The sequence below is a fragment of the Photinus pyralis genome, unplaced genomic scaffold (assembly GCF_008802855.1).
Source record: "Photinus pyralis isolate 1611_PpyrPB1 unplaced genomic scaffold, Ppyr1.3 Ppyr1.4_LG2, whole genome shotgun sequence".
NCBI lineage: Eukaryota > Metazoa > Arthropoda > Insecta > Coleoptera > Lampyridae > Photinus > Photinus pyralis.
Window position 1 is genome coordinate 44,183,691 of NW_022170403.1, and position 26,725 is coordinate 44,210,415.

Below are 26,725 nucleotides of genomic sequence, written 5' to 3' on the forward strand. Positions count from 1 at the left end.
TCTAGAAAAAAATGTATCTACCATACTTTACAACTGAAAGAAATGCCTTGTTTTTATCGTTTATAATTAGGCAATACACATTTTATATGTAAACAAATTATTTTCACTAAAGTGAGATAATCACAATTAATTGAGTGACTGACGTCAGATTATAATTCACTTGGGCGACACTTTTACGTGTTGATTCTTTTTGTTGGAAAAAATATCCCACTTACCAGTAGAGTTGACTAAAGTGCGCGGTTTTTAATCGTATGTTATCGCATCGCGTTGTTTATTCACTGACATACCTGTAAAATATACAATTAAGTATTAGTTGCTAATGCTATGTGCCCGCGAACAGGTTGTACGTCTCCAGGTATAATTCATGATCTAGTTCTGTATACTAAATGAATGTTTTTTAAAAATGGCGTTGAATTTTTACAAGCAGTTGAGACGGTCATTGTGCAAAAAAAGACGTTGGCTACGTAGGATAGTTCAGGTAAACATTTTTCGTAATTTTGTAACAATTTCCCATTGCGACATTTCAAATCGCCATAACGAATGTTATATATGTAATATTAGTTCTGGTACACGTATCCGAAATTGTAAAAAGTAATTGATAGATAAATTGCTAATGTGTAAGTAGTTTTTTTTTAATTTCAACATATCAGTAGTTTGATTTTCCGTTTCACAAATTCTATTTTGTCATTCAGTGGAACGAGAAGGTGAAGACCAATGTTAAAGGCTAAATTTCAAGGTGCAATGATGTTGGCAAGGTAGTCTGTGAACAATTTAAATTTACTATATATCTAATTTGCTCATTTATTAAGCAATTTGGGTGTTTTTTTAATTTTTTGTTGTAATAATCGCTATTTTGCTAATTACAGGTAGCCATTTATTACATGTGTTGTAGAGGCGCATATGTGATATTCAGGATTCACATACTAGCTCAGGCCTCAGGGGAATGTTGATACTTGATACTTTGACATACGCCTGGCGTCGCCGCCTCTCCCAGGATTTAGTCAACTGTTGTCGGGATGCGTCCCTGGTAGGCACTTATCAGGGGCGTTTCATCACTACTTTTGTTGCCGTCGTCGGTCGGGGGAGGGGAGGGGTGGTTAACTGTGTGTTATCCACCACAGTTTTTCCACTGGTATATCATCTGCCTTAGAGCGAACTCTGCTTCCTGGTGATAGCTTCTTCTCTGGGGTTTGGATTTATTGGTTAGTTTTTAAATTTCTAGGATTCGCGAATTAGAACCATTTTAGCGCATTTTCGAACGAAGTTGGGTGCGCTATTGTTGCCACCTTGTCAGTTCGTCCGTCCCAGGCTTTAACTACTCTTACAATTTTCAATATATGTATTTAGTTCGTTTTTTTTTTAATTCGATAGCTTATAACTCTCTTATAACGTATAGCATTTTGTAAAAATAAGATGTGTGCATGCGCAGATGGACAATGTCAACTTCCGTATTTATGGAATCATTTCTTTGAAATTTTAACCAGAGAGAGAGATGCTTCTGTGCTTTAAACGGAACATGTCTCCCACCAGGGACGGACCTAGACAAAAAAATTGGGGGGGCCGACATGACTTTTTGCCAACTCAACTGTAAAAATTTCCAACTCAAACGGGAAGTATCTATTAAGTATTAAGTGGTATTTTCAAGTCTAATAAATCATGTAGAAAATGTAGGATATCAGTATACGGTCTCTAATACTAATTAAAAGCATTACCAAAATACCAACCTTGTGTTGAAGAAGAAGGAAGTGACTTTCCTATTAAAGAGTCCTTTTTTTTATAGATTTTGCCACAATTCCTCATTCCTTCAATAGTCGATTTATTACATTTACGATTTACCTACTTTTGCGGCATTCAGCAACTGGTAATGAAAATTACCAACTCTTGTCAAAATTGTCAACTAGTTAAGTATTGGAGGTGCAGCCTGCCCCCCTTGCCCCCCCATAGGTTCGTCGCTGTCTCCCACGTGTCTAGTACACGTCGCAGAGGAGTCGAAATCAAAATGTCGTATAAGTATGCGACAAACCTCATTTCGCTGGAAGGAATTAGATGAGACGGTACTCTAAATTTAGCCCTTTTGCCATACGTATATGACTTGTTCTTTTGTAAATTTCCCGGAAACTATATTAACTAGCTTCTAAGCGAGTTCATGATTTTGGACGTTATATCCGTCCGCCCGTCTGTGTACATAACTCGTGAATGGTTTCGACTTTTCAAATTGCGTTTTCAGTATTATGTTTATCATCGCCCAAGGAAGATCTGAGTTAATTTTAAGTGACGCAGGAGCTCGTTTGCTATATTTGTTATTGTTACAAGTTTATACAGGGTGATTCAAATTCGAGGGCCACCATGGGGATCTCGGGAACGTAAGAGATAGGTAGGTAGTTTAATTTTGGCAAAGCTGCATATTTTGATACTTAACAAAACGCAGTTTTGAAACAGAAAAAATTCCGACTAGGTACTTTCGGAGATAACCGGAAATAACCGAAATTTTGCAAAATTGTTTTTATTTTAAAGCTGCGTCTGCATCAAATGAATCATACTTCCTGCAATTTCTTATTTTGAAATATTCTATACCTACTTTTTTTTTTAAATAAGTAGATTTTTAGATGGTATTGACGCAACCGGATGACCTTTCAATTAATTACATAATAAGTGGAAAGGAGTCATTGACAACCTTTAATTAGTTATTTGCCACTATAATGTAAATTTTTTATATTTCCTTTTCCGCTGCATTTATTACATCTATCGATGATATCTCTAAAAAGTTTCAAGATACCGAGACAAACGTGCTATATAGTACATGGGTACTGCAAGTACTACTGGCGTGGAAAAATGTTAACAACGCAAATCCTTTATAGATCAGCTTTTTAGATTACGTACTTAATTTCGAATTATTACGTAAATTTGCTTAAATTATAATATCTTCCACACTACAAAAAATTCATTACCTTTGTGTATCTACGTATTTTTAAGCCGATGCCGCTGGATTCGTGGATTACCTGAATATTTTACATCATTAACATGAAAATCAAATATCAATTATTGTATTCTCATAATTTTAGGGGAAAAGTTCATTTTGAAACTAGATTGTATTAATTAGGTTATGAATTCAGCAAATACTTTGTATTGGTGGATGCTTTCCTTAGGGTCAATGTGCATTAGGTAGTGGCTCGATTGGTGGCGGAATTTAGATGCTTAGAAACCTTTTTGAATTGGGATCGTAGACTGTTGCGAAATCTCATTATTTGATTTGTATATCTTAATGTTAATCCATAATTAACTTTTAATTCAGGGATGATATTCAGAAAAGATTCAACAATTAAAAAAACGTTCAAATAGATTTCAAAAATTTGTTTGCATTTTTAAAAATATTTCTTGAATATTTTTGAATCAATATTGAATTTTTGTGAATATTTTAGCGTTTTTGACAAAAAAAAATTTAAGATTTTTAGATTAGAATATATACGGTGTTCTATTTATAAAATGAGGTTAGGTTCGATAACTTTTACCTGACCTCTTATACTTATTTTGAAAACGACTTATTATTCAACAATCATTATTAAGAAGATTGGACCGATTATGATGAAATTTTGCAGGTGGATTCTTTATCAAGTTTGTAGATCGGAGTTGGCAATGTAGGCCAAAAAATGAAGAAGGCCCTTGTGACATCTCCGTTAGTTATGAACCGAATTGCATGAAATTCAATATGCGCATAGCTTTAGCGATATAAAACACAATTCCAAAAGTTGAGAATAATCGATCATCATTCATAGTGCCCTCTTCGCATCTCGACCAAGTCCAATTGCAACTTTCTTATTTATGCAGGTGTAGCGGACGAAATGTCAGGAATTAACTTCTTGTAATTATGTTGCAGAAATGTACTTAACACTCTGGATCGACAAGCAGTTTAAATATGAAGGGTCTATTCTTTCACCGACAACTGTGTTATTTACGATTTAAGAAATAGAAGCCTTCAGATAATTCATGACTTCCTGCTGGTCATCCGAAGTACTTTTAACTTTCACCCGTATCTACTACAACCATAAACCATAATAATAGTATATTATATACCGCGGGACTGAAGTAGTACTTTTAATCCCGAAGGTAAAGTTTATGGCCCGACCGAAGGGAGGGCCATAATTTACCTGAGGGATTAAGACCACTACTTCAGTCGCAAGGTATATACGATATTTTTCGTACTTCCGAAACTGAAACACTTAATATGTATGGAGTTAGAGAACGCGTTCTTTCAAAAATCGCTGCTTAACAAGTTACCATAGGAACTGTCATTGCTAGTGTCATAATTTTGGTGGTGGGTGACAAAGGCGTATTTGAATTGATAAAAAGCAGCCAAAGTAGGTAAAGAATTGATACCACCGAAATCCAAAAAACTATATGAACCAGTACGATGCGTTTAAGAAATAGTGCCGCATACAAAATGTGGAACAACCTACTGAAATTGCTTTGTTAGTAATTTCATCCTTCCGGGATTTTCGTAAAATTTAATCCCGGCGGGACAAAAAGTGACACTTCAGTACTTGTCATAATGGAGTGAAGTTGTCACTTTAGTCTCGGAAGTACGAAAAGGTATTTAAACGCAATTTGTTACATAGCCACTTGGAATAAAAGCAAATTTAACGGCAGTTTCAAAAGTTGGTTTTGCCCATGCGCAGTGCCAACTTTCTTATTTACTGAGGAATTTAAATAAAATTTGATACATGATCACTTGGAATAAAAGAAAATTTAACGCCAGTTTCAAAATTTGGTTTTGTGCATGATGTGTAGTGCTTCTTATTTATTATTAAATGAAATTCATACATATACGCTTTAAATAAAAGCAAAACTAACACCTAGGTTCAAAACTTGGTTTTGCACATGCTATAGCCATTCCCAGGAGCTCGTTTTCTATATTTGTTTACACGTTTATTTATGTTTAAAATATCGTTTTCAAATTCAGCAATACTGAAAAAAGCATGTTTGGTAAAAAATCTTTGACCTTGGGTTTTAGTCTTCGTCTATGTTACCTATTCTACTCGGTAGCAATTTATAGAGTTTGTATATTTGTCTACTGAATCCAAATCGGTAATTACAAAACAAGGCAACATCGCATTTTTCAGATAATAACAAACATGTGATTGTTTTATATGGAGCCCTCTACAACAGTTGTTAATGCACCATAACCAAAATACTTCAAATAACCAAGATTTTTTCATTACTTCCATATGGATCTAGTTATCCATGAAAATGATGTATGTTGTAAAGTCTCTGGCAGCTAACTTTGAAAATTATTACATAGTGCTGTTTAAGTTAGCTTTTTACGCGTCCTATACGAAAGGAAATGGAAACATACCATTTTGTATTATCATTTTCATGAATAACTAGATCGAAATGAAAATAATTGAAAGATGTTAGATATTTAAAGTATTTTGGGTAATGTAGATTAAGAACTAGAGAATTTAATAAGCTATGACAGCTATGGTGTAATAATATACAAGGTGTTCCAAATAAAAAGTCACGTTTGTTATTATCTGAAAAATACGATGTTGTTTTGTTTTTAGAGATTTGGATTCAGTAGAACAAAATACACAATTTTGATAATTTAACCGTCATTCTAACGCTACAACTAAGAAAGTTAGCAATAGTAGGTACTTAATTTGAAACAGACTGTATATACAAGTTTCTTGCAGCACTGGACCCAATTTTTTCCTCTCGATAGCACATGTGTCTACCTATCAAGTTTTAGTAGTTTAACGATCTGCGAAAGTAGCTCAAAAGTGCTTTCATTTTATAAGATTCTACATTAAATTTATCAATTTTACCCCAATTTAAGCAATGTCGTATCTGACGTTTGTTTTTTAATTTCAGATATACCTGCACTGTAACAAAGGCAAGGACGAAGTATCCATGTTAGTAGCTGCTAAAACTTCCGGTGCTACACCATTAGTAATTGCATGCCGTAATGGTCACTATGATGTTGCGGAATTCCTTATCGAGAGGTGTCACGCGGATATTGAACAACCTGGATCAGGTAATTATTTACTAAACCGTTTTACTGGGTTTACGTAAAAAAAAGTGCCTTTATTCAGGAGCACTGTAACATATCATTCATTTCTAATAACACTAGTACTAGAGGTCGATCCTAGGTCGGGACCTCTGACCCTGAGTTGGGATCCAAACTCGCTGGGAATTAGTTTTAGTTTGGTAATCCGTATACCAAGTTTCAAGAATTCGTCTGTGTAGTTTCTGAGTTATGAGTTTCGGCTTCAGATACCCAGATGTACGCCAACTATACTGTACTGTATGCGTGCTGTATGTTAGGTAGTAACCTTGACGTAAATGACAAATGACAGATCCGGTAGTTACCTAGGTGATTTTTACATTCGAATACATTTTTTTTCTGTCTGAGATTGCTAACACAATAATTTGAAAAAAGAGATATTTTGTAATCCTTTTTTCTGCAATCGATACATTGTGCAGCGTCGCTTGGGCGAGAGTACATGAACAAAATGGGATTGACAAAAAAATTTTAAAATAATAGTAAGTAGAGAAAAAAGTTTCTCACGAAAGTTTATTATTTTCCGATGTAAAATATGAAGATCTTATATTTCATTCAATGTTACTTAATTTGTCTTGAGGCAGTATATTATTGTGGAAACTAGTGGGGATATCAAAAATGATTTATACAATATAACATCTTCGCCCATTTAATGATGCTATGCACATTTTCGCATAGCTGTCTCTTAAGGGGGGCCTGTAGGGCCACTAATTTTTTCAATTAGAAACCTACACTTTTAGCATATTTCGTATAGGTTTCTATTGGAAAAAATTAGTTGCCCTGCACTTGATCCTTAAGGGACAGGTATGTGAAAATGTGCGTATGAAGAAGATTTCATATAAGTTATTTTTTTATATCCCCACTAGTTTCCGAAATAATCGACTGCCTCAAGGTAAATTAAGTAGCATTAAATGAAATATAAGATATTACGGCAGTCGCAGCTCACAAAAGAACTGACCACTACGCCCTCGGCTACACCCGTCTCGCTTATGCAATTAAACCCCAATAAATGGTCCCCTGAAATTGATATCTATTCTAGGCAAAAATACTATCGTATATAATCCCTGTAATAATGACACAACTCGCGATTTATTTTCGTTTGTTTCGAATTCCATTGTTATACTCGGACAAAAAAAAATTCCTCTTATTAAATTAATAATTCTATTAGTTCATTAAATACCGCAAGTTGTTAAGACTTTACGCGCTTTTTTACTTTTTGCGTTTATTACTAATAATTCATTTATTGTCTACAGTCAAGCAACGCTGCTCCTGGTAGTACCTGTATTTGAATGGGTAACCGCCCGAAAACTTCGCGCGTAATAAAAAATGTGAGTTACTATTTGAAAAACAGTTGTATGACGTCACAAAATAACCGTTTTACAAAAAGAAATATTTTGTTTTTTAACTTGAAAATAAATTAATAATAATTTTAGGTTGCTATTTGAAAAAAAAGTTCGATGCCGGTGCGGCGCTCCAAATTTTTTTGTAAACATCCGGTCTGTTAATTTTCGTTTCCCTATTCCTACTATACACTGTGACCAATATAAGGATGTTTTTATCATGGGGATCTCCGAAACCATAGAATATACGATGATGGTCAAATTAGAGAAAAGATACGCAATGAAAGTGTTATCATGTGTTAAGGATCCCGAAACAAAATTTGGAAACTGCTGATGTCAACAGAATGGTGCACCCTTGCACAATGCCCTAATCCTGCGAGACTAACTATTGCACTCATTTCCTGGAAAATGGTTTATTTGTTCGATAGGTATTCTCGCACGATAAAAGCGTTGTGCGCAGGTGCACCGTCCTGCTGAATATTTTTTCTGAGATATCTTTGGAAGTAACCAGAATTTTGTAGCTTTCTTTAAAGCACGATAATAGCTGTAATGGGACCAACGTCGTATTTTCTTTGGTTTCGGAGATCCCCATGAAAGAGATCCTTATCTTGGACAGTGTATAAGAGCCCACAATTCTTTCCCTTCCAATGCCCAACGTCGTTACACGATTACGCGACACAAAAACTCGTCACTTTATACTGGTATGTGAAAACATAACATATTTCCATTGTTAACTAGCATAGTGAACAATTATTTACGAGAAATAATTCACAACAGCAGTCATTGGTAAATCCAATAGCCCATCATCTACATCTTTCGTTTGATAAAACGCATTGTATGAGTATTTTACCAATTGCAAAACTGTGAGTGAAGAAAGTAGTAGTACCTACTTGAAGACCAAAAAATAACGATATACTATAGCACATTTTTCTTTTTTTTTTAGTAATGTTTGATGGTGAAACGATAGAGGGAGCACCGCCACTTTGGTGTGCTGCAGCCGCTGGACATCTAGACATTGTACAGTTGCTAATAAAACATGGAGCACAGGTAAACAGTACAACACGAACGAACTCCACACCTTTGAGAGCAGCATGTTTCGATGGACACTTAGAAATCGTTAAGTACCTAGTTAAGCATGGGGCAGGTGGGTATCCTTTGTTGAGTATCTTCACGCATTTCATGTAAGTAATTTTTTTTAAGACATCGAAGTTGCGAACCGGCACGGTCACACATGTCTTATGATAGCCTGTTACAAGAGGCATACGCAAATAGCGAAGTTTCTTCTTGGTCTTGGTGCCGGAGTAAATAGAAAGAGTGTCAAGGGTAATACGGCTCTTCACGATTGCGCAGAATCTGGTAGCTTGGTTATACTTCAGCTGCTAATCGAGTTTGGTGCTACAATGGACGTCGATTCCTATGGTATTAATCTTAATTTACACGCTTAATTAATTCACCTTCACTTTTTAGGTATGACACCGTTACTGGCTGCTGCAGTAACGGGCCATAATCATATAGTAGAGTACTTAATTAAACAGCAGCATTTAGTTTCGAGAAAAGAAAGAATTGACGCCTTGGAATTGTTAGGAGCAACGTTCGTCGATAAAGCGCGTGATATGATTGGAGCTTTAGAATACTGGAAACGAGCAATGGAGGAAAGGTAAGCGATTTTTGCAGTGACTTTACTAGTAACCATAAGATACTTCAAAGGTATAATGGTGACGGACCTCAACTTCCTAAACCACCAGCACAAGCAGTTGCCGCTTACGATTACGCAGTAGAAATCACAAGTCCTGAGAATCTAGAAGAATTAATGGCTGATCCTGACGAGATGAGAATGCAAGCATTAGTAATAAGGGAAAGGATATTAGGGCCGGCTCATCCTGACACAAGTTACTACATACGATATAGAGGTGCAGTTTATGCAGATGCGGGTAAATTTAACAGATGTATCGAGTTATGGAATTACGCACTCGATATGCAACAGTCAATGCTGGAGAGATTGAATCCTATGACTCAAAGTAGCTTATTTTCGTTTACGGAACTATTTTCGTTTATGATGGGGGAAGAAGGACGACCAACTACCAGAGGTCGCATTGTTCCACCAGTTGACCTACTAGAGCTGTTGAGAGTTTTCCGTAAGGCTATTAGAGAAGTGGAGCTAGGAAATCAAATGTTAGATAAAATTTCGAATGCTGAGAGAGATGTCACATATTTAACGAGAGTATTAGTCATTACGTTACACTTGGCGTGCCTTCTGACGAGGTTATTGAATCATCCTAATTGCACAACAGAGCTTTCCGGCATAATTTTTAAGGCTTTATATGATCTCATCAAACTAAAAATTAAGGGACGCCTCGGTAGAACTGCTTTGCATTTCGCCTGTTGTAGGGATGCAGCATTAGTTGGACGATATCCCGCATGCCAGTTTCCATCTCCTCATCTAGCGACGGTACTATTACATGTCGGAGCGGATCCAAATGCGAGAGATGAAGAAGGCAATACCCCATTACATCTCGCTGCTCTTGCTAAGCCATGTCCTGCTAGTCTAGCACAGACGTTATTAGAACACGGTGCACATCTTGACTTTGTTAATAATAACGGTGATACATTTACGAGTTTGCTAAAAGGACAGCATGTGCATGAGCTAGTGAATGTCGCAAAATTTTCAAGACTGAGTTGTATCGCTGCGCAAGTTATACAACAGTTTAAAATACCATATAAAGGAATTGTACCTTCTTCCTTAGTGTCTTTTATACAAAGCCATTAAGTACTTTTTATTTGAAGTGCAAATTTTTGTGATCTATTATTTAAGTGTGCCAGTGTGGTGGTACTAGAAGCGGTGCGTAAAAGTGTTTTGTGTTTATTGTTATTATTCTATTTACCTGCTCCATCATAAGTCGCTCCAACTATAACTTCACTATTATTAAATTAGTAAAGTTTTATATGTATATATATCGTTGCTAATATTTAGACTTTTTATTACACATGTAAAAGAAACGACTGATACTCCATTAACGATTTTTTGAGAGTGCTTAAGTGGTTTGTGTGTTTTGTGATAAGCAAGTAGGTGTAGAGGGTAATTCAATTTCTCTATCAAAATAACGCCAAAATGGTACAAATTTTACTGTCTTCCTTTCAAATCACAGAGACTTGTAAAAGAGTACTTGCGTGGAAAGCAAAATTTTACAATATTCGATAAAATCAATAATTTTGCAACTACTTATTCTTTTGTTCACCCTGTATATCTTAAAACACAGTTTCATGTATTCTTAATTTAACACTCGTATCCACAGAACTTTTGGAAGTATGAATTATGTATGTACAGAACATTTTCACAACAAAACAGATTTCTGTGTACAAAGGTGAAAACTTGGTACGCATATCATTGTAAATTAAGAACACGCAATTGTACTAATGAGTATATAGTAAAAAATATCACTCAATTTAGGGCATTATTTTTGGAATATCAGACAGAATTTGAATTTCCCTGCTACGAAATACTTTACAATGGATTTGTTGAAAATGTGATAGAAAAGTAAATGATCAAACTAGGAAAATATATTGTAAACTGAATGCTTGATTGAGGAAACGGTAGAAAAATTTACAGATCGCAACTGATAGGTACTGTGAAGAAAACCACTTCAGTTGAGGAATTTATACAATGATCTAGTGAATTTTATAAGTATATTAAACAATGTCTTTAGTCATCCACATGAACACTGTATAGTGAAAGAAATAGTTTTCTAGAAAAATTACTCGTGTAAGTACATAAAACACAAAAAAATTAAGGAAATCAATATATTTTTAAACATGTTATGAAAATGTTGTTAAATGTTTCAATTTATCACATAGTCCTTCTTATTTTCATTTCCTTAATTTTTTGCAATTAAATTCTAGTATCGACATGTGAATAAGAATATTAAGTTATGTAGAAGTAAGTGGACTTTGTTATAAAATAAATACAAAGAATGATATTGACACCAAAAACAATTTCTTAAAATGCTATTTGCAGGAGCTTATTTAATTTCGCTTTGTTTTTTTAAATTTTTTTAAAAATAATTTTTATATATTTGGACGTACAGAGAAACCATATCGCAGTGCTTAACTTGCACTTGAAGTTACTGGATTGGAATGGAATTCTGGATATAAAAAGTAGGCTGGATCTGTGCATGTAGACGTTGCATTTTGAGTTCTTGACAACTTATGCTTCTCGATTGTCGAGATAACCTTTAGGGTGCTTGCAAAGGCAGGTTGGTGTTTGCTTGAAAATTTTTGTGGCATGCTGTTAGCAGTTGGTTTAAACTAGGTGGAGTGATTTGAAAGTTTGGTTGTTTGAGCAAATGTATAAAGGTCGGTATTCACGTTCAGTTTGCCGGCCGGCCATCAGTCCACGGCCGGACGATTGCTTTTCAATACACACGTAGAGGCGGACGGCCGGCGAAATCCTGTCGCCTGTCTATAGCGGTGAAGATCGTAACGTGTGTACTGCTTGACCGACCGGCATAGGACGGACGGATTAATTTTAGTCTGGAGTAAAATTTTGCCCTATGCCTGCCGCATAACAGTGTCTTTTTTGTAATAAAAGGTTTAACTCTCGGTTTAACGAAATTCAATAAGTACGCAAAGCAGTTCTTTAAATCAATTTCACTTGATGTTGGGAGTTCACGTCTTATCTCCATGTGAGGTAAGGTGTGAGGTTTTCTGAGCAGTCTCATCCGTTTTCTCCTTTTTCTTCTTCTAAAATTACAACAATCGTCTTGTTCTACATGTCTATATCAAGCAACTATCGATCATAGACTGTGCGTGTGTATTGAATTTAATACGGCCGGCCGGCCAATATCGTATCCGGCAATGGCCGGATGTTAAAACTGGACGTGTGAATTGAGCAACGATCACGGCCGGCCGGCCTGGACTCACAGTCCATGGCCGGCCGACGAACTGAACGTGAATACCTACCTTAAAGCATAGGTGTTGTCTGATTTTCTCCACCTATATCATCCAACCATCCATTAGTTTTCAGCACAAAGACCGAGTGGAGGTTGTTGCTGATTCTGATAGTGATTGTGCACCTCGGAACCTAGTGATTAAAAGCCGTTTTTTAATATGGTAAGTAAGGCACTATTGACTATAATCCAATTTTGTCAAGTCGGGCCAATCATATTTTCATTAAAGAAGTACAGGATAGGTTAAATGGGGCAATGTTGCACCTTTTTGTGAATCAACATGGCTATGATGCGTTGAAATGAATTTCATTCTTTGAACTCTTCATTCCGTAAAAATCCAATATGGCGTCCATAGGACATAAGAAAGTAGAAGCCTGTAGCTTCTAGCGCGTTATGAAAATCCTGAATAACAGATTCAGATTCTCTGAAAAAAGTGCCCATAGACGGTGTTTATATGAACCGTCCATTTCTGGTCGTTTAAGTCCTTAAGTTAACGGAAAATGAAAACTAAAATTGGAAATTTCAGTTATGTCTGTTATTTTCAAAGATTTTTGAAAAAGTTTAATGGGTTTTTTTTAGTCACAAAAAGGTATCTGTCACAGTATAACGTGAAAACCACGTTTACAAAAAATAGGTAAAATATGCCAGCTAATCAGGTCGGCGCAATGGTCGTAGGTAAGTACATATAATTTATCTGTAATCAAAAGACAACTTAAACATTCCACCAAAAGAATCAAACTCATGCATTTACCCAAACACAAAGATCTTTATTCGAAATTTAAAAAAAAAGGTTTTCGTTGGCACGTAGTGAACAAAACTAATTAAATTGATGTAATTGAAGCTTACATCACACAGCTTTTATGTAAATGTGGCCATATTTTTACAGGTAGCGCTGCAGATTTAGAAAGTAAGTACTAATTGGTTTGAACACATCCATTACCAATGGACAAGTAGCTACTCTAGTTACGTTAAATTAATAAATATATCGAAATCAACTTTTAAACAGCAAAAGAACAAATTTATTTCAGCTGCCAACTTTTTATCCAAAGTTGTGCTTGTCCACGGTTTAAACAAAAATAACAAATTTGTATGAAAATAAATCAAAAACAAATCCAAAACTACATACCAACTGATTTGTGTATTGTTATAAGTTGAACTTCGAATTTTCCAGATTGAATGGCGGTAGGATTATCCACAAAGGTTTTTCACGGAAGGTTACTCCCAACAAATGATAACGCTTGCCTCAGCGCCTTTTGACCACAACCCAAAAAAACGTCGAACCCCAAACGTGGTAAGTATTTCTTCTGCACAACAGCTTCGCTTTATTTTTAGAACTTGATCCGAAACCAAATTTTCAGAAAAACATAAACCATATAAACCCAAAAATAAAAGGCTAAAAAAATATATGTATGAATAGAACGAACGATCAGAAAAAAACTTACGACTTGGCAACAAATCCCTTTTCAAAACACCGTCTAATCGAACTCCAATTTCTGTTACTGTTAAAATGTATTTATTTTACACTGTGAACATAAATTTGTTACAACAGTTACCACAGATGAAATACCCAATTTTATTTGTGCCGTTACGGAGATCCCAACGGTGAGCCACGAATTTGAACCACCCTGTACAATGCGCAATTACGAGAAAAAGAAATTCATAAGAAAATAGGTTAACTCAAATAAATAGGAACGATCTGTCAATGCCTTATTGTTTTATTAACACCATGGAAAAATAAACATTGGATTCTTTTTGGCAAATGCTATTGTATATCGGGTGATCAAAAAGAACTGCAGACAGTTTAAAGGCCGTATTAGACGATGCAATTTTTATTGCAATCCTTGCAGCAACTATTGCTGCTATTATTGCAGCAATTATTGCAAAAAGATGCAATGATTACACTATGCAATTTATTTGGCAATTTTTTTATACCCAATTCTAATCATGTATTGGTGCCAATGAAAGTGGAATTGGCATCACTGGGAAATACTTGAAAGCAACTTCACGTCTGTTGTAGACCAGGAAACGTGTGTTTTGTGACGATTCCTTTGTTGAAGGCCGTGCAATTTATTATTTATATTTGCACGCACTTATTCACACTCAGGTTCGTTAAATTCATTGAGCCTGGTCCAAAAACGTCGTCGTCTTCTTTGTTTCTTTTTTTTAAAGAGCAACAGCAGACGCAATAACTAAAGATGCGGCAGCAATATCCATTTTTGAATTCCTCGTAAATAGGTTATTTCAGTTTTAACTTTAAATAACAAACCTGTATATAGCATAAGGGGGTAATGTTCTCCAGTGCATACCACTTTATTTTTTTTATAAATTAAATGTTACTAAAATATTTACCAAATTGCAAGAAAAATTGCAAGAAAAATAGCACAAGTTCTATAACCAGAAAATTGCAGAATGTCTTGCTGCAATATTTGGCGCAAGAAATTGCACGTGCAATTTTAACATACACGGAGCAATTTTTCGTGCAATTTCTTGCGGCAATGAATTGCTGCAAAAATTGCAATAAAAATTGCATCGTCTAATACGGCCTTAAATTGGGCGCTTTAAGTTTTTAATATTTTTTACTTAAGGAATTGGCAAACATGTTTAGAAGGTAGTTTATTTATGCATTAGTGATTAAATTCATCCACCACCAAGGTTATTTTATTTCAAAGGTTACCTGGTAACTATGTGGGCGGAAGCGGGAGGGACGGAATGTATACGTCATCGAGAATTCTGACATTGACGTTCAACGTTGTTTGTAGTCGCGTGGGTGCTTATTTTTCTTGAGTTATAGTTTATTTGTTTAAAATTTGTTGAATTTTGAAGTGCATAAGGACATATTTTAGCTGTAGATACCTGTTTGGTGCAATATAAAGACATTTAGTTTGTGGATTTTCATAGCCGTGATTGAAAGGTTAGTGTTCATCAATTATATGCACTTTTGTATGAATGAAGTATTTTTTTAGATGAGTTGCGGTAACACTAAAATTCCTCATCCTGGTGTAAATAAAATCTCGGTTTTTACGTTTCCCAAGGACCCTACCGTTCTTAAAGAATGGGTAAGAAAATGTTTCACATCCGGCAGCAAACTAAAATGTGCTGCGCCCTCATTGGTCAAAACGGCCAACCGATGAAAGCGTAGCGTCCCTGGCCGCAAACGTTTAAAAGCAGAGCCACGAACTCTGCAAAGTGCAACGCAATTTCTGCTTCGACTGCACTTCAAGAAACAAAAAGCTCTCCACCTGCAGAACCAGGTCGCCTTGCCAGCTCGACCTCGCGCCACACTCCATCAGTCAGAAGACCTGCATCTGGGCTCACCCCAACGACAGAGCTCGCCGTGTGCACCTCGGTTACCATTTTGTACATACTATAAATATACATTTTCCATAAAACGCAACAGCATTTTATTTGGCGTCATCCGCTAAAGAATGTTTAGAGTTTTAATTCCCAAAGGCTAGGTATTGGTACATAGGGATGGTTCCTATTTTGTAGAACGCGGAATTTTATCCATTTCCACCTCTAAAATTAATTTGATTACATTTTCACAAGTCCTCGTGCAATGTAAAACAGCTTACGCACCACACTCATTTTTGCAATACTTTGATTGCTTTCAAAGGTGGAAGTCGATAAACTTCCATGATTTCCAATATAAGATCCACCCTCATATACATATAGGTACCCATATAAATCCAAAAATATACTGCAAAAACTAAATTTTTTACCCCTTTTCTTAGCTTTGTAACCTATGAGCAATTTTAAATGTGAATTCTGGATGACGTTTTCCCACCTTCAAAATGCAAGCATTCTATTGGTTTAGAGTTACCAGACAACCTTTCTAATAAAACAACCTTGATCCACCACTGCTTTTACATAAATGACATTTGGTATGTTACCAACGTTATAAATGTTTAGTTTTACGGAAAATTCAAATTGTCCGCACTACTTTTCGATCACCCGGTATCTGGCCCTTTTATAATCGCCATAGCCGCACCGCCCATTCCCTTTGGCACCTCTGGCGCCAATGTTGCATTAATGGTTATTTACCATCCGTAAAAAACTTCCTTTTCTGGGATTCGATGTCCAAAATCAATACACCCATGCGTATTATATTGTTGGGCTCGCTGTGTATTCATCTTGGACCATGGACGTGTTCGTTGGAGAAATCAGTGTAAATTCGTATGTGTGTATCCGCCTGCTTGGCGTAGGTACATATCTTGCTCGTCGTCTGTAGTCCAAGATGACGAGCACGGACAGTGATCCTACAAATACACAATGAGTAGTCATTTTCACGAATTTGTTTTCCGGACAAAGAATCTCAGAAAAGGAAAAGTTTTTTACTGGATGGTAAATATAACCATTAATGCAACCACATTATCATATCATATAATTGATTGCTGTTTTTTAAATATCGCAAAATAACATTGCATTTGAAAACCAACAGTTGCATCCATTTCCGGTTAAACCGGATATAAAATTATATTTGACAAATTTTTCGTATCTCACCATAAGAGATATTGAGCTAACCCTCTTATCTCGAACGCACTGTATATTCTTTGAAAAAGCAGTGGGAACGCCGTTCACCCGCCCCATTCCACCACTGTTGCTATAGTATATAATTTAAAAAAAAACATAATATGCAAGTTTAATTTGTTTCTATATTTGTGGTAAAATTTGTCTAATATATAAATGAATATTAGAGCAAACTTAGTTTTTTTTATAAAAAACTACAAGAAGCTGTAGCAGTATGGGTTTTGGACGACGATTAAAAACTTCAAAATGATTTATTCCACTCCAATAGTTTAATTTTGGATTTACAATTCCACAACCCCAACTAACAAAAGCAATAACGGCAAGGTACAATTTACTGGCTACCCACTTACCTAACACCAGCCTTATCACTTCGATTAATTAATAAAAAATCTGGTAAAAATTGGCCTGTTACCAGGTCTGAATAGCAAATATCTATTTTAATAGCCGCAATCGCATTACCTTACCTGCGCAATACGTAAGCATGATATCCAAACTTGCAAGTATGTAGATTGTAGGAGTATACGGACCGTGGATTGTAGTGTAGGTACTATCAGAACTTCAATAAGGCGTCAACTTTGAACTTAATTTGGTACTGATTTGGAGTTATAAATTCAACATCATGCCTCAGCCAGATAGGCCAAACACTAAAATAGTATTTGGCCAATAGCAGGTATTGTGCAATCAAAAAAGAGTTGCCGTCGAGTCACCTTTGGAATTTCTGGTTACATGGGAAATCATATTTAACTTGGACTTCCAATGGTGGCGTCAATCCTTTTTTGATCGCACGTTATTTAAACAAATTGGCCGGATACCGGGTATGGTATCCACCTGTAGTATATCCTTACTCCTATGTATCCCTTAAAACTAAATAGCACCTGATACTTATTTTATTGCAATCTCTGAATTCAACCACTGATCAAAATTACATTAATTAATGGTTAACCACATTGCAAAAGAAGCAATAATAAACAAACTTTATTCAAAACAAAAATGAAAAATTACTTGCATTCGGCTGCAATATGAATTTTTCAGCGCACTTCGATTCACTACTTACCAGGTGTTACTAGAAAACTTGTCTCTTCCTTTGTGGACATTTTGGGAATTAGCAATTTCAAACACTAAATAGGTAACGTAGTTAAGACTGCCATTTGTTAAATGCATCTTAATTAGGAAAACATTGATTTCAAAGCAAATGAACACAATGTCACATATATGGAAAATGTACAAACATATAAGATCAAGTTTAATCACTTTCAAACATAGCAGATACGTAATATTCAACATACAATGGCCTGGTATCTTCATTAATTACAAGCTGAAGACCCAATAATCCACTTTCACCTGTTGATATGGATATTTTATTAGCTAAGCTCATTACTTTAAATATCTGCTTAATGTAACCGAATGTATACCTTGCAGAAAAGGTTTTATCACACTGAAATAAAAGAACCATTTCAGAGTTTCTAGATATATCCGCTTGTGACTCGCCCTAAAAAACAAGTATAGATAATTAAATTAGGAATTGATTCCCAGATCGGTATCTACCATTGCACTAACAGTCGATATTGTTAAATGTGGGGGACTGGGACATATATCTAACTGTAGCTCATCTGAAGCATTGTCCAAATACGATAATATATCAACAAACTGGTTGGCATTTACGACTATTTTATTTAGAGTACATTCATCTGCCAGGCTTAAGAAATCAGTCGAATCTTTAATGTCCAATGTATAGATTTTACAGTCTACTTTTATATCGTCGTTATGTTTGATGCTAAAACAAATGTATATAAATTATAAATATAATAACCACAGGTTTTTCATATGTACAGAAGTGATAATGGGGAACCTGGTCCTTTGTAGGTCATTTTAAGACATGGATTTCCATCGTCTCCATATATATAAAGGCAATCTGTTAGGACTTTTAAGCTTATTTTAAATTTGATATCTTCTTGTGGATTTACATGGTACGAAGTAAACATGGTATGGGGAATATACGCAGAGGTCTCTACACATTTCATTTCATCAACTGTTACTTTTAATCCTTCTTCCATTGGTCGAAGTATCGCAAACTAAAACAATGTTTGGGTACACGCTTATACGGATTTACACAGAAAAACCTCTTTAAATGTAATTGCTTTTAGAACGTTCACCACTATTTTGAAATCGGTTAATTCTGCCGTAAAATAAGGATCCATATTGCGCTATCGAGCAAGTTGTCTTATGGATAAATCATACTCAGTGTTACAAAGGGTCATAGAGAACCCTGGCCGCCACTTTACTACACACAAAAAACAAAACCCGGTTTTTAATTTTTGAATTCCTAACCAAACTTCTAATTTAAAAACAAATATGTACACAGTGCTACTAAAGTTGAGTTTTCACGCACAATGCACATCGTTGTGCACCCATGACAGTACTGTATTGTGGATAGTATAACCTCTACGTCAACGATCTCTACTGACATTGAATAAGGAATTTATTCAATGATGTAGCTTAAAATCCATGGCAACCATTGTCGTAATAATCGTCATGAATTTTAAGCTACGCTTTAGCTAAGCTCCGTGCAATCTGTGGCAAATGACGAAGCCTTCGTACTTTGCCTGCATGTTCGTCATTTTGCGAAATGCCTAGGCATTTTGCAAAATGCCGGATTTCGCAGTTTGCCGGTAACATAATTAACTTTTGGACTGTTTTAATCAAACTGCAAAGTTTTTCTTACGTCGTACTCTTTTTATCCTTGGCAGTGACTTTTGCGAGAGTACGACACCTTTTGGCTTTGTTTGTTTTGTTTATATTAATGTACATCAGCTAAATTTCCGGGTTTTCACAATCATAATAATTACGATCATTATTAAACAAACTTTTCACAATTTCAGTGTTTTATTTAACGTGATTTAACGTTCCTTCCCTATTGTGCTTCAGGTCAAAGCGTTATCTTCAACTAACGTAAGGGGGCCCTGCCTTATATGTTTTAGCACGTGCCACTTTTCAAATTTAAGCGGGTTCTTGTTTAGTTTTAGAGGGAATAGTCATTCGGGTGTCCATTTTTAAACGTTAGCCGGGTTGATTTTATTTCCGTGTTCTTGTAGTGTGATGTTAGCGTAGGACCTGGGGGTTAAGTACACTACATTACCTTTAGGTTTTTTAAATATTACAATGTAATAATAGGTCACTACGATGATTTTATCTATAGAGAGTACAACAATTAATAATTATAAGTCTCAAAAGCCAAAGAATGTATGCAGGATTCGAGGCAGGATTATTACCTGTTATCAATATGTTATCGATTCTATTTGCCTAGTCAACATTGTTTTTAAAGGTATGATGTATGTATGCATATACAGTGACAAATTATTTCAAAATTAGTTCGCATATTTTCCGGGGCTTTTCTGAGCATGGTGGCACTGTACACATAAACAGAATGGGAAAGGAACAAGTAGCTGCTACCAAATAATACACAAACGCCATAAATAACGTATAACGTCTATCCAAATGTGAAAAAAAAACACGTCACTGGCCACCACTGTAGAGTATATAGTGTAGCTGTATAGGGCTGGAAGATTTTAAGAATTTTAAGAGCGCGCTGCCGGAGTGGTGGGGATCAGTGTAGAAAACACGCTTAAAACATGCCTTCAGATTTTCGTACAATTTTTAAAAACCGTTTGTGGTATCAGCCCAATTTTTTTTTTATATTAATCAGCAAGGACCAGCGCAGGAGGTAACGAATTTTCATCTATCTACATTCGCTATAAATAGGTTAATTACATTTTTGAAAATGGGCAATTTTAATTTTTAGCGCATTTTTGCAAATTTATTTGTAAAAAGTAGCTTTTAATCTCACTTTGGCTGGCTGGCTGGCTGGCAGCAAATGTGGGCGCGTAGAAGAACTCTTGTAGAAAGGCAACGGGTGTACGTGTATCTACAGGGCCGTGAAATTTGTCAACCTTAGGGACATGGCTACATGATGTGGGGTTGGCGACATCTGGGCGTCATCCTCGAGCGTAGTATACTAACGTGAAGGTTTTTCAGTTTTTTCCTATCTTCTACTACAGTTTTGGTCCGATTCTTTTGAAATTGGTGTCGTCGGAAAGATGTTGTAAACGCGCACAACTCCTGCGTGGCGGAATTTTGTTTTTTGTCATAGGGGCGAAATTAACGACCTTTTGCGAGGCGGCGCGCGCGTCTTCGAGAAGTAGTCAGGCGCCTTTTACCTTCCGTTGCGAACTCACGCGGTTTAACGTTTCGTGAATCTCGAATCGCTGTCTCTCTTTCTCGTGTCGCCAATAGAAGTGAATTGCGAGTGAACGGGACGTCGGAAGTGGGTACCGTAAAAGAGAATGTGGTAGCCCGCGACACGATCTCGCTGATGGTGGAGTCAAATCTTCAAACGCGAATTGCGGGTAAACGGGACGTCGGAAGGGTGTACCGTCAAAGGGAATGTGGTAGCCCCGACACGATCTTCCTAATGGTGGAGTCAAATCTTCAAACGCGAATTGCGGGTGAACGGAACGTCGGAAGTGGGTACCGTCAAAGGGAATGTGGTAGCCCCCGACACGATCTTACTGATGGTGGAGTCGAAAGTGGCTAATAGAATACTGATCTGCCACACAAAAATGCGCTGAAGTCCCTTCGATCTCAAACGAGGACTTTGATAATTTTTTATGAAATCAAATCTCCATGAATTTTCGTCATTGCCTTCTTGGGGTCATTACAAAGATAACACATAAGTTTCAAGTGATTTTATGGTCAATTAAAGGAAATTTGTACGAAACTTCTTCATTATAAAATGACCCTAGTGCTGTTTCCCACCATATTTAGATCGAAAGCGAAACGTAAGTGCAGTGGTTCGCCTGTAGATGGCGGAGAAACATGGCGGGTTCTCATTTGAATTTAAATACAATACATGACCACGGTAGTGAATACATATGAATATACCGCTCTCGTTCGTTCATAAGGCAAAAAGAACCCGCGAGCGCGACGCTGTAGGTCAGGGTAAATGTAAAGATTTCGGCATCGTTTTCGTTTTTTCAGAACCGTTAATTCAGTAGTAGGAAGGGAGGAACGGAGCAGTTTCTTAAAGGGGGAATGTTAAAAATTTTCCAACTTTCGACATTCAAATGTTAAAGAAACGCTACAACACGCAAAATCCAAGACTGAGACCGGGTCACAGATTTATTATTCTGTGCTATGATGTAGGAAGTCGGCATTGCTGCTTAATCCTTCATTCATTTCTCAACGAGATAGGTATGCATTCAATGCGAAATCTAATAGTTCGCAATGAGAGCAATTAAATATGATATGACATCATTGACATCCCACTGCACGCGATATATGAAAATAAACTTCTTATGTTCCACAATTTACTTAGTAATTTAGTATGGTATTTCCCAGTCCCAATTCGGTTCCATATTATGCCAAATACGATATGTGAGGGGGTGCCCCTGTCAGTAGGGATGGTGGGCGTCCCGAAAAAACAAACGCCACATTTCTTTCTAAAGTATTTTAATCAGAGATCGCTAGACCAATTTTTGTGTGTCTGAAATGACATCAACTTTTTGAAACAAAAATTTCATCTTTGTAGAAATAAGTTCAATTGAATAATTTTTTATGCATCTTGCGTGGGTGGTAGACTTTGTGTTTACTCGTACTATCAAAATGGCAGAATATCAACTTTATAGAAATGAGTGCATAAAAAATGTCGCTGTCTCCTGGACTATAAGGTAGACAGTCAAAGAAATCGCATCACAATCAACACCCACACAAGGTCGGAGCTTGTGAATGACACCAACACAATACACAGTAGCCCTTTGTTCTAAAAATAACTGTGCTTTAGGATTTCGCAGGTTTATGGTACACATAGCTTAGCAAATTGTTTCTTGGCGTGCAATTTTTATTTCGTGCTTTTTTCCTTTAAAAATAATTCATTTTAGAAGTAGGGATGTAATTACAAACCAGTGTAAAGTCTACTATTGAAAAGAATATATCGAATCCATTTTTCATCCAATTAATTATAACTTGTGTACCTACATGAATCAATATTTTATGCTAGATTTTATGTAGTAATCTACTCCAAAATTTTTAGATACTTTAGCATAAGTAGGTATCTACCATATTTTGAAAAACGCTTGTACTTCCTCTTGTTTATAGTGCGCTCAATTATAGTTTATAGCACTTTTAAAGGTGGTCTAACGATTTCTTCATATTTTTTGGCATATTTTGCGTTTAGGTTGTATACATTTTTTTCACCTAAATCATAAAAACACAAATTCAGAATCCCGATGTTAAAGTTCTGTCTGCGTGATGTCATGCACCAACTAGCATAATCTTGTTTTCTTTATTTATATCCTGAGCCTGACTACAAATGTACGTGCTTGTTGTAAATATAGCGAAAGTCTGCGAAAGTTTCCGAAGGACGCGGCGAATTTTCGAGATAAAAACAAGATACTTAAGAAGTGCTTTCAGACAACATTAGCGCCATCTGCCGTTATCCGTCTGATTTTGAAATGGTAACAATATAAACTAAAGGCAATAAGCTCCCCCACCACTCTGGCAGCGCGCTCTTAAACCATCTATAATAATTTCCAGGTGTTGATGCATGAGACACAGCTGCATATAATACGATGAAGCACCAAGAACCACGAACAGAAGTCCATCTCCTAACCCTACTTTTGAAAATTGTAACTGACAAGTCTTTTAATCTGTGGTGTGAACCTGTGGATGATTTAGTTGAAGTGGTTAAGGGACACGTATAGCTTTAAGGCTGGTTTATAATTGGCCTAACCGTAATGTAACTTTAATCTACAATCTTTAGGGCCGGTTTTACAATTACACTTTTACCGAGAATAAGATATTCCTGGAATAACTGCCATAGCAACACGTATGCCATTGGTTGACACAATGGTAACCAACGCAACCGTCGACATTTATTCTAAGTATAGCTTAATCTCGGTATACAGGGTGATTCCTATAGTACCTGCCACCGTTTGGGAGCGTATAGGGGGTGCCTAGGGGAGTATTTTGATATAGGACACTTGGGGTCGGAAATCTAAAATAAGGGCGCCAGAACCAAATTTATCTTCTGAAATTTCACGCCTGTATGTAGGCAACCCAACCGACCGACGTTTCGCGCGGAGCGATGCAGAGCGAGTTAGCGCGAGGAAGCGACATGGGAGGGAAGGAGGGAAAACGACAGTCAAAAGCAATAACGTTTACAAGTGTTCAACGTGGCCACCGTTGTTCTCAATGCACTTCCTACATCTAGCCAACTATTATTATACTATTGCCATAGTGTTTATTCACTTGATACGCGTCGTTGCAGACGGGATTTCGTGGGTTTAAACAAAATTCTGATCAAGTGTCAGCCACACATCGCCGCCTGAGATCGCTCCGTGTGCACCGCCGGCCGGTTGGGTTGCCTACCTACAGGCGCGAAATTCCAGAAGGAAATTTGGCTCTGGCACCCTTATTTTAGATTTCCGACCCCAAGTGTCCTATATCAAAATACTCCCCTACGCACAACCTACACGCTCCCAAACGGTGGCAGGTACTATAGGAATCACCCTGTATATATATATATATATATATATATATAAAACTTTGGTTTAACAGTTTAATAGTGTAGCTGATGAGATAAAACAGTGGCTGACATTTTCGTAATAAAATTGTCACTAATCTCACTAAGTAAAGAATCTATTGTATCGTACGACGTATTTAATCTAACCTAGCATTTTCCGAGAGTCTCGTTTTTAAAACGTACTTAATTAGAATTCCATGATCCTCTTTTTTTAATAAATCTGCGTATAATCTAATAGAATCTATCAATTGCTTCGTAGTTGGCTCTTTCCCAATCCATACACGGCAAAAGACCCGAAGCGGTTTTTAACGCAAAGGATTCGCCCATTTTGTCTAGCTTATTACCTAAATTTATCCTACTTTCTATTAAATTACGACATTTTGCTAAAATATCTTCAATAGACCTTATCGTACCTTTAACCTGGTCGTCTAATTTCAATGTTGAAGACTTAGTTCTTCGTAAAACCTTAATCGTAAATTATTTAATTCTAACGTAAATTCTCCTAAATCGTTTAGTTTTTTCCTATTGTACTCTAAACCACTACGTTTTTCCTTTTTTCCTATTATTTAAAAACGCACTGGCGATAGCATGTAATCTAAAAAATCTACTAATTCTATCATAACTCTTACTCTTTTTCTACATAATTCCTTCTTGGAGCTGTTTGTGCAGGAATTGCAAGTAATTCGTGGATACGGATGACCTCTCTACGTACGCTGCCTTCGCAATTTTTTTTACACTTTTCCCATACAAAATAGGCAATGGCGACGGACAGCAGGACAATGATCACGATAACTCCAATTTCTGTGAATTTGGTGCCCTCGACGTCAGACGTGGGTTGATTGGCGTTGTTGTTACCCGATCCAGCAATCTCAATGATGTATTGCGAACTGCACGTTATTATAATATTAGACATTTTACACTAATTTTTAATTCTACGTTAAACACTTTAATTGTTCTTTAGGTAGGATCGCCATGTAATAATGTCTGATCTCAGGAAAATTTAAATAAATAAAACTCACCTCACATTTATACCTAATTTACTAATAACATAATATGTTTTATTTCGGAGCACACTCAAAAATTGATGCTACTGTTGCTATAGATAGGACTAAACCCCATGGAAACGCACAGCATAGGGGAAAGGGGGGCACATGTGGACAGGGGGTGCATGTGGGCAGTTTGAATTCAGCGCTTTATAAGGCATGAATAAATTCGAAAAAATTCTCATAGATGTCTCTGATTATACCTAATGTGTGAATAAAGTTTGAACATTTAACAGCTGATAGTGTTTGTGTTATGGTTGAAAGCACGTTTGAATGGTGACAAAGTAAACTTATTAGAGGAATATAATCGGTGATCATCAAGTAAGTAGATTGTATGTATAATACTGCTAATAACTTATGTTTACAAACCTTAACTAGGGGTTATTACTACCACAATATTTTACCTGTGAAAATCACCCTTGTGTTTAAAACAATTTTTCATCTACAAATTGTAACCGGGGCACATGTGGACATGCAGATACGGGGTAGATGTGGACTGTCCACATCTACCCCACAGTCCACATTTACTCCACACCGTGTCCTAAAGTCTATGTTTCAATACCCACAAATTTTCTTTTTTACAGTATGGTAAGGACTTATAAGCACAAAACATCGAGAGCTGATATTGATGAAACTATTGTCGCAAGAGCCCTTACAGAAATTAGTAATGGCAGAATGTCATTGCGTACAGCAGCATCGGAATTTGGCTTAAAGAAATCAATGTTGCACAAACGTTTCAAAAAGCAACGGAACACAACGGAAGATTCCGGTGCAGAATCTGATACTGTAGACCAAGGCAAGTCAAAATATGCTAGCAATCAAGTATTTTCAGCAGAAGAAGAAAATATGTTGAATAGTTATCTTCTTAAAAGTTCATCAATTCACTATGGTTTGACTTTGCGTCAAACAAGAACACTAGCTTACGAGTATGCCCTTAAACTAAATAAAAAATTTCCCAATAAATGGAATGTAGAAAAACAGGCGGGGATTGACTGGATGAAATCATTCTTAAAGAGACACAAAAACATTTCTTTAAGAAAACCTGAAAACACTAGCCTCGCTCGTGCAACTTCCTTCAATCCAGCAAACGTTAATGCATTTTTTTGTAATCATAAGAGCGTATTAGAAAAATTCAAATTTGAACCAAACCGTATACTAAATTTGGATGAAACTGGCATAACTACTGTCCTACCCTCTCCAAAGGTTCTCACTGAGAAAGGCAAGAAACAAGTAGGTCAGAT

General features: G+C 36.3%; 2 protein-coding genes and 1 long non-coding RNA gene across 5 annotated transcripts in view; 2 read left to right on the forward strand and 1 right to left on the reverse strand.

The window, feature by feature from the left end:
• LOC116162806 (protein fem-1 homolog CG6966) overlaps positions 1-10,794 on the forward strand; it is a 72,603-nt gene extending 61,809 nt beyond the window's left edge. The window contains exons 1-7 of one of the 3 annotated variants that reach the window (XM_031476520.1): positions 305-355; positions 428-478; positions 5,866-6,028; positions 8,339-8,539; positions 8,596-8,814; positions 8,863-9,052; positions 9,103-10,794. In XM_031476520.1, coding sequence (XP_031332380.1) covers positions 320-355; positions 428-478; positions 5,866-6,028; positions 8,339-8,539; positions 8,596-8,814; positions 8,863-9,052; positions 9,103-10,162 — 1,920 coding nt within the window. In that variant the 5' untranslated portion in view covers positions 305-319 and the 3' untranslated portion in view covers positions 10,163-10,794. Of the gene's footprint in view, positions 1-252; positions 479-5,865; positions 6,029-8,338; positions 8,540-8,595; positions 8,815-8,862; positions 9,053-9,102 lie in introns of those variants that run through there. The other 2 variants (XM_031476521.1, XM_031476522.1) reach the window with 2 other exon arrangements.
• A 7,293-nt stretch (positions 10,795-18,087) lies between these two features.
• Positions 18,088-19,217, reverse strand: LOC116163784 (cell cycle checkpoint protein RAD1-like). Its single transcript, XM_031477901.1, has 4 exons — positions 18,986-19,217; positions 18,696-18,937; positions 18,411-18,639; positions 18,088-18,354 (listed from the first exon to the last, which is right to left on the reverse strand). Exons 1-4 carry the CDS (start codon positions 19,061-19,063, stop codon positions 18,109-18,111), a joined length of 795 nt encoding a protein of 264 aa, XP_031333761.1. The 5' UTR covers positions 19,064-19,217; the 3' UTR covers positions 18,088-18,108.
• A 6,369-nt stretch (positions 19,218-25,586) lies between these two features.
• On the forward strand, positions 25,587-26,227 carry LOC116164720. Its single transcript, XR_004143975.1, has 2 exons — positions 25,587-25,805; positions 26,069-26,227. It is a non-coding gene; the product is annotated as an uncharacterized LOC116164720 (long non-coding RNA).
• The last annotated feature ends 498 nt before the right edge of the window (positions 26,228-26,725 follow it).